The sequence below is a fragment of the Pseudochaenichthys georgianus genome, chromosome 5 (genome assembly GCF_902827115.2).
Source record: "Pseudochaenichthys georgianus chromosome 5, fPseGeo1.2, whole genome shotgun sequence".
NCBI classification, from domain to species: domain Eukaryota; kingdom Metazoa; phylum Chordata; class Actinopteri; order Perciformes; family Channichthyidae; genus Pseudochaenichthys; species Pseudochaenichthys georgianus.
This window is the reverse complement of record NC_047507.1, coordinates 24883825-24894836: the sequence shown is the minus strand read 5'-3', so window position 1 is coordinate 24894836 and position 11012 is coordinate 24883825. Positions and strand designations below refer to the sequence as shown.

Sequence of the window (11012 nt, the reverse complement as noted above, 5' to 3'; positions counted from 1 at the left end):
CTACCCCAGACCCGTGTATTTAGCTAGTTCAGAGAGCATCATCAACATGCTGCATAACAAGATAAAATCATAACACCTCTATCAGCTGACGTCAACAGGCAGGAACAGGGAGACAGAACACTGAGAGCACAGCAGCCAAGGTTACGAGGTGCGTGTGCTCAGTCAGGACAATTTGAACTGATAAACTGGGTCAAAGTTATGGGCCTTGGAAAATATTCCCCAACAGCTCTCAGTTTTTTTGAACCACCAACATTGCTAAGAAAAGACATTCAAGAGGGAGAGTGAAGGTGTGGGGAAACAGACAACACAAAACCACACAATGAGCAGGAAGAAGCTCAAATGCTTCCTAAAGTTGAGGGAACTTAAAGTCCGGAGATAATTCATGATGACTTTATCAATACCCTATTTAACATTACACATTGATCAATTGTTAATATGAACATATTGATGAGTGCCACGTTAAATAACCCAGCTACAAAGCAGTGATTTGGAAAGTTGTTTGAACCAAAGGTAAATAATGAAAGAAAATATACTAAATATATCATAAGAAATATTGATTGCAGCTGCTTTAAGTGTGCAACAAAGAAAGAGCACAAGTCACATGTTAATTGTTTTCAATGTGTTTGTAAGTGTATGGATATTGTGGAGGCAGGGCCAGCCTACTGTTTCAATTCCTCTAGAGGAAATCTCATTACAGCCACTCTCCCTCTCAGTGGGAAACAGATCTGGATATTGCTCTCTGCTTCTTCTTTCAAACACGCAGCCTGCAATCTGTTATGGGGAACAATGGAGTAGACTGATGAGGGAGGGGGAGCATGTATTGACTTTTTCTCGCTCCTCTTTCGTCTTAATGCATCTCACCCTCCACGCCCCACCTCACCCATCCTCTTTTGTTGAACACCTTTCCTTCCCCATCAACCTTCATCAATCTCTCTATCCTTGCTGGGTGAAAAATGGCACCCATTACTTTTGTCATAAGGGATACCGAAATAGTATTCTTTCCACTGGCAAACGTCAGGTGAAACAACTTATGGTGGCTCCCAAGGATGCAGGATGGAGGCCCCACGGCATAAATCACTCCCAAATATTGGATCACTTTTTAAACAGAAGTTTTACTCATCTTTCCAATAGTGTTCTGGGGATTTACAGTCATTTCAGATCAAAGGTCAGTTGCTCAGACGGAACTGGTGGATCAATTGACTGACAGACAAACATCCCTAGAGCCGTGACACCAGAGAACGCAATTTCCTTCCATTTAAGTATGATGAATGGTGAGCACACATTAGGCACCTTAAGTAAGAAAATAGTAATGACCTGTGCATTTTGCATAGCGTGGCCTTTTGGTGTTAATTACATTAGGTTGCAAAGTGCTGTTAAGGAACCTGAAAGGTCTGCAGGCGCTGCATCACTAATCAATTGCCGTCATCATGGCAGGTACAAAGGTCCCAACCCCAGGGACATGTTGGACACTGCAATTATTTCCTACTCCTTACATTGAACAAGATGCTCTGCAAATATAGCCAGGTGTATCTGCGTCTGGGGAGCAATTTCACTGTTTTAGAGAGATGGCTGTTCATATAACGTGTGGGAATATAAAATGAACCAACAACACAATGGTGGCAGCCTGCGTTTGCAGTCTAAATATGAACCAATACAGGAGCAGGCTGCACGGCCGCTGCACGGCCGCTGCACGGCCGCTGCACGGCCGCTGCACGGCCGCTGCACCTCCTGGACACATCTTTTTGAAAATATCAGTTTGTATCTGTTGTGTCAGTTTGTTGTTGTATAACAAATCATTTAGTACACTGTGTATCCAATAAACCTTAGCGGAAACATACAGTGTCCTCAACAGATGTGTTTATGAGGATTAGGACTGTCTCTCCCCCCTTCTCCCTCTCCCCTCTGACCCTCTCTTTCCCCAAAAGGGAGGGAGGGTGAGGGACAGAGCTGAGGGGGTTGGCAACAAGTTTCCCTGCCCTGGCCAATGCTTCATACTTCAGCTAACAAACAGCTTTGTCTACAAACTGCACGCAGAGTTTCATTCACACAGGGACATTTGTCAGATGAGCCGTCAGTTTTTCTTTCATTCAGTGTGGTTTTTATTTGGTGGATTTATTTGATCCGTCTTTTGGAAGAATAATAAACATGATCAAGACCATGGTTGAACAAGCGAGGAGATATCCAGGGGTAGGTAGCGTCATGTACATTTAAAGAGCTTTGTGGTTCTTTTTTATTCCACAGAGTTCAGTATACACGAGACTTCTTTATTTGTTATATAATGATTGTATATCGCTTTTTTGAGACCTTGGGTATTGGTCTTTCACATTTTTATTTTTGAATTCACTGAAAGGTGCATGCTTTTACAGAACCACATGTCTATTTGTTCATAATACTGTATATGCATACTGTATATGGATACAAAAAGCAATTTTCCTTTTACTTTGACTTTTAATATTACTATACCTGAAAGAAACTATTTATTTCATGTGAACCAACCATCTGTCCAACATAAACCAACTCTTTCGAGATCATTTTCAAACAAAAATTATAGATATTTGACCATTTTAATCTAAAAAATGTCAGTATTTGATGAGAAATTATATATTTTTAATGGTTTGGGCTGTCTTTATGTTTTGGGCCGTTGGTCTGACAAAACGACCAATTACAAAATGTCTTCTTGTGCTCTGGGGACTTGTGATGAGCGTTTAAATACCATTTACTAATATTCCATTGACAATGAAAAGTCTAGATAAATATGAATACATTCATAACCTAAAGTAGATTTTGAAATGCAGCTGAATGCTCCAAAATCAAAGACCTTTGATCATTTTTGTTTCAAAATTATTTTGATCATCTTAGTCATTAAAACAAGTGCTGTGACTGCACATAAATACTAAGTATCAGTGGCATGTCAATTTGCTTTATTGATATCATGATAATATGTAGGAAGAAAGAAAAAGAAAGACACAGAGGCTGTGCTTGATTTATTTTCTGTTGCCTCATAACTATGCTGAGGGTGACCCAAATTCATGGATTGACGGGGTTGGCTTGGCAGTGCACCAGAAAAGTAATAAGGACAGCAAGAGTATTGAACCCCGGCGAGTATAAAACACATCGTATATCGGTCAGGCTGGATGGTAAAACCTGCAACACTCACTGTGTGGCACGATATGAAGATATCAGCACTGGGGAGTGGACAGCTCCCAACACACAGGCCTATCTTGATTATGCGCTTTGTATACGTGTGTATGTGTGTGTGTGTGTGTGTGTGTGTGTGTGTGTGTGTGTGTGTGTGTGTGTGTGTGTGACCTGCTTCTGTTTGTTTGTGCGTCTGTGAGTTTCTGTTTACTTCAATGACCGAGAATGTCTGTATTCAGCGGATATATGTGTGTGTGTATGTATATTTACGCATGTGTGTTCGTGTGTGTTTTCAGTGAAAACATTTACTTTAACTTCTAGGGATTAGTTTGGAGAGATGTTGTGAAGTTCACAGTGAACAGACTTGTAGAAGGATTCAGCAAACATGAAACACATGCAGGGTAAGGAAGAGGACTGCTGCTGACAAACTGTACAGTAAATAGTCCGTTAATCAATGAGTTAAGGCAAATAAATACTATTATGCTCATCAATTATTATTCAAATCATGTGAGGCAACTTTGTTACATAATTCCAAATGCAAAAGTTTGGGTTATTAGACATGCATTTAGCCTCTGCCAAAATGTGATGGGTAAGAATGATTATTTTATATTGCAAAAATGTTTACAGAAAAAAAAAGTCAAGAAAAAAGATTGATTTAGCTTTCAAGTGTTTTGTCTTCAAGCAGTATTTCCATCAACCTATAAGCCACAACACTATTGGTAAGTGAGTTAGTTAGTAATTAGTAGTTAGTTAACTTAAGCATCTGATCACTTCCAAAAAGTCAAAGTGTCAGACAGGAAGTCCATGCTCTGAGTTATCACATATCTGTGTGCTGGCTGAGTAGTTTGAGTAGTATTGGAGAGGGAGGTACTTCCTCGCCATACAGCAGCTTTAAGGTAGTGAATATCAAAGTTGTATCACTGTCCTAATCAACAGCAAGGCAAGCGGCAAGCAATCAGACAGAAGACAGATGTCTAGATGCAGCTGAGTAGAGACATCGTTCAGTTCAACCTGATCAAACTGTCATCTCTCTCCAGCTTGACTGGATCTGTGTGGGCTGAGAACAGCTGTTCAACAGTGGCGTGACTCTCTCCCCCACTCTCTCCCTGCCTCATACATAAAGTACTATAATGCAGACAGGAAATGTTAGGCAGTGTGATGTTGATGAATAGATGCTGCATGGTGAGAGGATTGACACAACTAAGCTTTAGGTGTTTAAGATGACATATCACATTATCCCCCTGTCCCCCCAATGTGCTTTTCTATTTTAATTCATGTCATCATCACATCAAATAGAAATGTATCCTTGTGTGTGTGTGTGTGTGTGTGTGTGTGTGTGTGTGTGTGTGTGTGTGTGTGTGTGTGTGTGTTCCTGTGTGTTTGAGTTCTCAGAAAGACTGTGTAAGCTCATTTACGTGCATGGGTGTGCGACTGTCTATATGCACATGTCTAGCTCTCATTTTGTGTGTGTGTGTGTGTGTGTGTAATGCTGTCGCTCAGTCTGACAGGTATAGTGTTGAGAGGAGGAGAGGCTGGCACACACACACATATATACACACACCGTCCTTGCCCATTCAACCCAGGCTGACAGTGAGCTGCCTCACACATGGCCTGGGCCTCATGCATATGGAGGAGGGCAGGAGGAGGAAAAACAGGAATAACAACTACCCGTGTGTATGTGTGTGTATTTCACACAAGTGTATGTTCATGGTGCGTTTCACAGGCAACCACTTGATAGAATGTGTTTGTTTACCTTCATTTGTCTCTGGGCTCTAATGCATTCCTCCTCTCCACAGTTAATCCCGCAATTGTTCTTCCTGGGTATGGGCCTCACAGGGGCCACCTTCTATCTGATCCGCCTGGCAAGAGGACCTCATGTCACGTAAGATGTTTAATCTGGTAGCCATTGTAGTATCTTACACCTTGCTTTGACACTGTGATATTTTATAGAAATCTTCCATCATTATCACCTGGATACGTTGTTACATAAAGATGAGAAACATTGGAGAATGTGTAATCCTTCCAATGTTCAGTGGACCTATGATGCTCATTTTCAGGTTCATATTTGTACGTTGTGCCTCTACTGTGACATGTCTCCATGCTTTAATGTTCAAAAAGCTCTTTATTTGTTTCATACTGCCTGTGCTGCAGCAACTCTTTTCACCCTCTGTCTGAAACCAGAGCCCAGTCTGCTCTGATTGGTTAGCTGACCGGCTCTGTTGTGATTGGTCAACCACTTTGAGATGTCCTGCCCCTTATACTATCACATACAATGTGTTGGAGCTCTAGCCAATGAAAGTATGAGTGTTACATAGTGATGTCATTATGTCGCATAATTAATAAAAGGGCTGCACTCTATGCATTTGAAGAGGGGGGGGGGGGAGACACGGGAGTGTGTGGGAAAGAAACTCTTTGAAGACCATTCACATGCATATACAACACACCGCAGGTAAGGGAAAACCCAACAAATCATATTTCAGACAGCAGAACCTCCTAGTTAGATTTCATTTATGATATCATACCAATATTTAACCCTTTGCAGCTAACTAGTTTGGGATGTGGAGGTCCTTTAATTGGTATGCGAGAAGAAAGGTGTGCATAATAAGAAAGCCACACCTTTTCAGTCAGTGTGTCCGGTAACTCGAGTTACTAAAGGCTAACAAAAAAACACACCAGCAGGCTGTACAAACCTTCATATCCGCGTAGCTGTTCTGAACTCAGTGAGTGAACACATGATGTTCCTGTCCTGTTTTGGGCCACACAGAGCCACTTGTTCTGAGGTCAGCCATAAAGCCTGACCTCATCACCGGCTGATGATGAGTGGTGAGGTCTGCGGCTGCCTCGCTCTCAGAGACTGTCTAGTGTTTGTGGTAATGGAGAGGGGGGGGGGGACAAGCCCGCTCTGCCATCATTCCCCCGGTCTCTTTGTTTATAATTTGTGGCATTACGTGCTGCCAGAGATGGGGGGGGGGCGAGGAGAGATGGACGGTCACAGTGAAACCCAGACTTTGGTTAATACAAAGGGGAGCACTGTCAAGTCACTGGGCTGAGTTCACCTCATCTGATAATCACATCCAGAATAATGTTTTATTTCATTTTGTCTCTCCCCTTTTGCCCTTCTGCTCCCTATTTGTTATTATCTTATTTGTTTCTCTTCTGATAGTCTTCCGTCTCTCTGCATTGGCTCTTTTGCCTCCATCATGTACAATGCAACAATGCCATTTCAAAATAGAAACTATTTACATTGATAACATGTTGATATTCACTGAAATGTGATGCAGTCATTCTTTATTTTTGTTGTGACCAATTGCGTTGAATTAATTTAGTTAATGAGGGAAATTCTAAATATGGCTCACCTGGTGTCTGATGCACTTTATGATTTGACTTTATAAAACTGATGTGGTTATTCAATACCATGTGTGCACACAAGCCTGTTATTTAGTTTGCACTGTTGTGTGCACCTAAATTGATGTTGGTGGTTAAACAAGTTAAACGTGTATCTTGTTTCAATACAATACAGCATGTTGTTGTCATGTTTTATTAATTAAAATATATGCAATCCTTTGTTGTTGTAGTACTGTATCTGTAGCTATTAACAAGATTGCAAATATTTCAAGCCATCATTTAACTGGCCCCCATTCCAAACTAAGTGAATAGCCGTGATGTACAGTATGCCTTGCTTATCATGTCCTGTCTTTTCTCTTTTCTCTCTTTTTACATTCCCTGAATCGTTGCCTATTTGCAGCCTGTGGGACAAGAAGAACAACCCAGAGCCCTGGAACAACCTCGACCCAACCTACCAGTACAAGGTAGCTTCCCCCCCACACAGAGTACGACCAAATGCTGGCTCAACACCATCATGTTTGACAGAAAACTAAAGATACGAATGCCATTGTTTCCTTTAGTCACTGCAAATCTTACTTTCATCAAAAACAGCCTGCAAAACCAAACCAAAATAGATCAGGATCACACATTACTGGCAAAGTTATTTCAGATCAACATGGCCGCTTTCTTGTTTCCTTATGTGATCAAAACAAAAAGGAAAACAAAGTGTCTTTCAAAAGCAAATTAAGGGAGCTTTTAGTGGTCAGTAATAATTTGCCTTACCTCTTCAACAACAGGACCGAGCGTCAGACAAAACATTATCAACGCTGACCTAAAATAGCGCACAAAAACCACCGACTGACAAGTCCCAGAAGAGGAGATCAGGGGCCTCATTTATATACGCTCCACGCAAACTCTAACCCATGCGTACGCACTAAGCACAACAATGGGAGAGATGAGAAACTGCGACACCGTTGGCAGAAGGAAGAATGGAGAGAAATGTGTGGAAATAATACCATAAATAAAATGTTACCTCTCATTTATCATATATGAAGAATTCATTTTCACAAATTGATTAAAGCCAATCTTAAAATGATTTAACAAACGCCTGTTTGAGACTCCTCGGTGCACACAAAAACATAACTTGGAGAAATAAATAAATACGGATATGTTATTTAAAACCACCTCGAATATGTTGTTATGAAATGTTTTCTCATAAATGATGCGGTAAGCAGGAGGACAGAATTACGTCTAAACTGACGCCGTTTTGCATTTCTATAGGTTGTAGATACGAGCATGGTTTTATATACTATCACGTTTAATCGTGTTTTATGCCGTTTGCCAAGACTTGATAAGTCGCTCGTAAAACACAGGAGGTATGGAAACTAAGAACACCATATGTGGTAAATTGTACAGCTAATATAACACAACACATTAGTTGTATTTCCTTTAACTGGTGGATATAGAGTTGCTGCCGGGGAGGGGGGGGGGGGGGGTTGAGACGCACAGGCTGCAGCAGAGACGCTGCGCACAGCTGATCGACAGCTGGGACACAAACCACAAGATACAAACAAATAATTCAGATCCAGTCGTCATGACTCCACTCCGGAGGGATTCCCCGATTATTTCTTATGCCCCTTTCACACCAGCGCCTTTTCAGCTCCGGCTCGGAGCTAGAGCCTGAAAAGCGCCGGGTTTTCCAGTTCACACCGGAGCTGCGCCGGCTCTTAGCTCCGGAATCCGCTTCATTTCCAGCTCCAAAAAATTGTCGGTCCAGAGGCAAGAGCTTTGGAGCTAAGAGGCGACGTCGCTTACGTCTCTCTTACGTCGAGGCGTGCAGGAAACTAAACCCACCTCCCCTGAACATGGATCGACTGTTATGCCTGCCTACAAGCAGTAGTGCCTATAAACACACTTTATAAAGTCAGGCAACACTAACCAGGCTTCGTGTGATTCTGTTTATTTGTGCCTTACTTTGACCATCCGTTCGCTGTTATCGATCATTGTGGAGAGAGGCAGACGTGTTGTTTTGTATTATTGCAACTATCGGATGCAAGTAGTCAGTTTAGCTTCGGTTGCTATGCTAACATCACCCGTGTTATACCAGAGAAACTTTCATAACAGCGTTGTGATACCAAACAGTGTCAATTCAGACTGACACACATTCACTTAGGCTAAGGGGAACTGGGGATATGCATCAGCTGCTTGTGTGAGTCGGACAGTGAATTCTTTAGAGCGGCCGCTGCAGTGGGAGTTAACCGGGAGCTAACGGGAGAATAAACTCCCGTGGAAGAGCAGCCAGCACTGCAGCGGTCGGTAAATGCTGCAGAAACACATTAATAAACAATGAACCACGGCACTCTGGAGCAAAGTATAAGGTTGGAGAAGTCGTTATTCAATTTATTCTGGCTTCGTGTGATTAAAAGCAACACGATCATCGACCTGACGCAGTTGTTGTTGTTGTTGTGAGCGCCGTAATGGGTGCCGTTGGGGAGCAAATCAGCGATGTAAACGGTGACGTCATCACGCAGCAGGGGCAGCTCTGGGGCGCCAGTGGGCGGTGTGAACAGAGCGGGAGCTGAAAAGGGAAACCGGAGCTGAATCAGAAAAGCTCCCGCTCGGAGCTAGAAACTGAAAAGCGCTGGTGTGAAAGCCGCATTAGAGTTTCTCATCAAGGGGGGGTCTCCTGTCCCCGGTACAAACATACTGCTGTGTATTTTTTTTGTCATTAACATTTTTCGGACCACTTATTTATTTATTTTGGTGACGATCCGACCTCCATGCTGCTACTCTGGTTCAAACTGCATCCACCAAACAATATGATTTATCTTGACCTCCCCAAAATAACCAAAATCTGACACGGTGTGAGATGTCTTTTTTAGCTGTTCTGTCGTCATTTCCTGCTATCTTCTTCTTAAAGTCAGTCAAAAGGAATGAATGGCCGTTTATTTGACTATTTATAGGCAAATATGGGCGTTACGTGAAGCCCGCAAAAGCTACACCGCATTTCGAGTCGAATGTGATTTATAAAGGGAAACCGGCGTAGGAAGTGCCGTACGCACTTTCCTCGCCGGTACGCAATGTTTGATGAATCGGAAAATGTCGGAACATTTCTGTACCTATTTTTTGGATTTCTACTATGTAATCAACCTTCCCACGTGAATCCTACGCACGGCGTTATAAATGAGGCCCCTGGCTGATGTGTTTTTCTGAGAAAAGTGCGTTTTCTGAGCACTTCAAGGCTGCACGGCTTGCCAGTGGAATGAAAGTCGCTGCAGACAAAAGGTCAGGACGAGGCATGTTTAATTCTCGAAAGCAAGGCAAAGGTCTCGCATCGAAATTCCCCTGAAGTCCAAACAAAGATCGTAATGAGGAGGGGGAAGTGGGAAAAAAGGGGAGTGAGGAGAGGGGAAGCGAGGGTTTTAATGGCAGACCAATCAAGAAAAAAAACACAGGGAGAAAATAATCACTGCCAGTGCATTAATGTGTGTTTGTCATGGTTGGAGAGTTGTGATGTATGCAGAACATATGCATGCAGTCACACAATATATATATTATCCATGACACGCATGTTATCCTAAAGCAAATCTAGAAAATAAATGAGCTATAAAGCATCATTAATAAATAAATGTGTTTGGGTGAGTCTATATTTATAATAGAGGGGAACACATTTCACCCCCCTGCCTGTTTGGTTCCACCAATATGTTCTCCTAAAGACAGCACTGATGAATTTAATTTAAGCAAAGTAGATTTAAATGTATTCCTCCTGCCTCACACAGTTTGTGGCCGTCAACACGGACTACAAGAACCTGAAGAAAGAGGGCCCTGACTTCTAAAGGTCCTCCAGGCAACTCCAGGGGCACCAAGTTTGGCAGGACCTCCTGCTGTCGCCTTAATGATGTGAAGCGTATTCGTCAACATTTCCTCAGTTTCACCTCATGTTAAGGACAACAGCTCTAAATGTTACCTCTGTAACCCTGTGAACAAAAACTATTAAAGATTACAAAAGGCAGAAGGCTGGTTCTTCAGTGCATGCTTAATGTGGATGTACAGTATGTCAATATTAAGATGCTGCTATAAAAAAAGAAAACTTTAAAAATGTTTACTTTGGGTCGATGTTGAAGGTGAAAATGAGTCTTGAGCTTCGGTTTCAGTAACATTGATGTTGAATATCTGTGTAAATATGTTCTGTTAGTTCTCTTTCTTGTGTTAACCCCTCAGCTGAGAAGTCACAAGTCAGGGTGTGATGCTGAAAAACAAGTTTTCAGTTGATGTGAATAACAAAGTCTTTTTTTAAGACTGCAATGATCAGACTTTTATATTGGCACTGAATCAAATGACTACATTTATGTTAGGGTCGCTTGTTGGGAAATAATTTCAACTGCCATGCATGAGAATACCCAGATCATCAGCATCCATAGGGCCCAAAGAGCAAGGGTATGGGCTTTTTCTTTAACCCAGCTTCCAGTCATTCAGTTTCAGATCGCTCACATGTACAGCAGTTCATTATGGGGGAGTAACTCTGGAGTCAGCTAAAACTAACCTAATGA

General features: G+C 42.1%; 1 protein-coding gene across 2 annotated transcripts; it reads left to right on the top strand.

The window, feature by feature from the left end:
* Positions 1 to 1974: 1974 nt before the first annotated feature.
* Positions 1975 to 10478, top strand: LOC117447121 (cytochrome c oxidase subunit NDUFA4-like). Of its 2 annotated transcripts, none has more exons than XM_034083745.2 (4): positions 1975 to 2187; positions 4935 to 5020; positions 6884 to 6968; positions 7260 to 7314. In XM_034083745.2, the coding sequence occupies exons 1-4, from the start codon at positions 2146 to 2148 to the stop codon at positions 7296 to 7298; spliced, it is 252 nt and encodes an 83-aa protein (XP_033939636.1). In that variant the 5' UTR covers positions 1975 to 2145; the 3' UTR covers positions 7299 to 7314. The 2 variants fall into 2 exon arrangements, with proteins under 2 accessions (XP_033939636.1, XP_033939637.1); XM_034083746.2 differs by lacking the exon at positions 7260 to 7314 and adding an exon at positions 10242 to 10478 and having other exon boundaries at positions 1978 to 2187; positions 6884 to 6947.
* The last annotated feature ends 534 nt before the right edge of the window (positions 10479 to 11012 follow it).

Bases quoted from the DNA above. Each gene is read 5' to 3' on its own strand.
- LOC117447121 (XM_034083745.2), top strand. From the start codon at position 2,146: ATGATCAAGACCATGGTTGAACAAGCGAGGAGATATCCAGGG. The intron at 5,021-6,883 runs GTAAGATGTTTA...GCCTATTTGCAG, and splicing joins GCAAGAGGACCTCATGTCAC to CCTGTGGGACAAGAAGAACA. The intron at 6,969-7,259 runs GTACGACCAAAT...CTTCAACAACAG, and splicing joins TAGCTTCCCCCCCACACAGA to GACCGAGCGTCAGACAAAAC.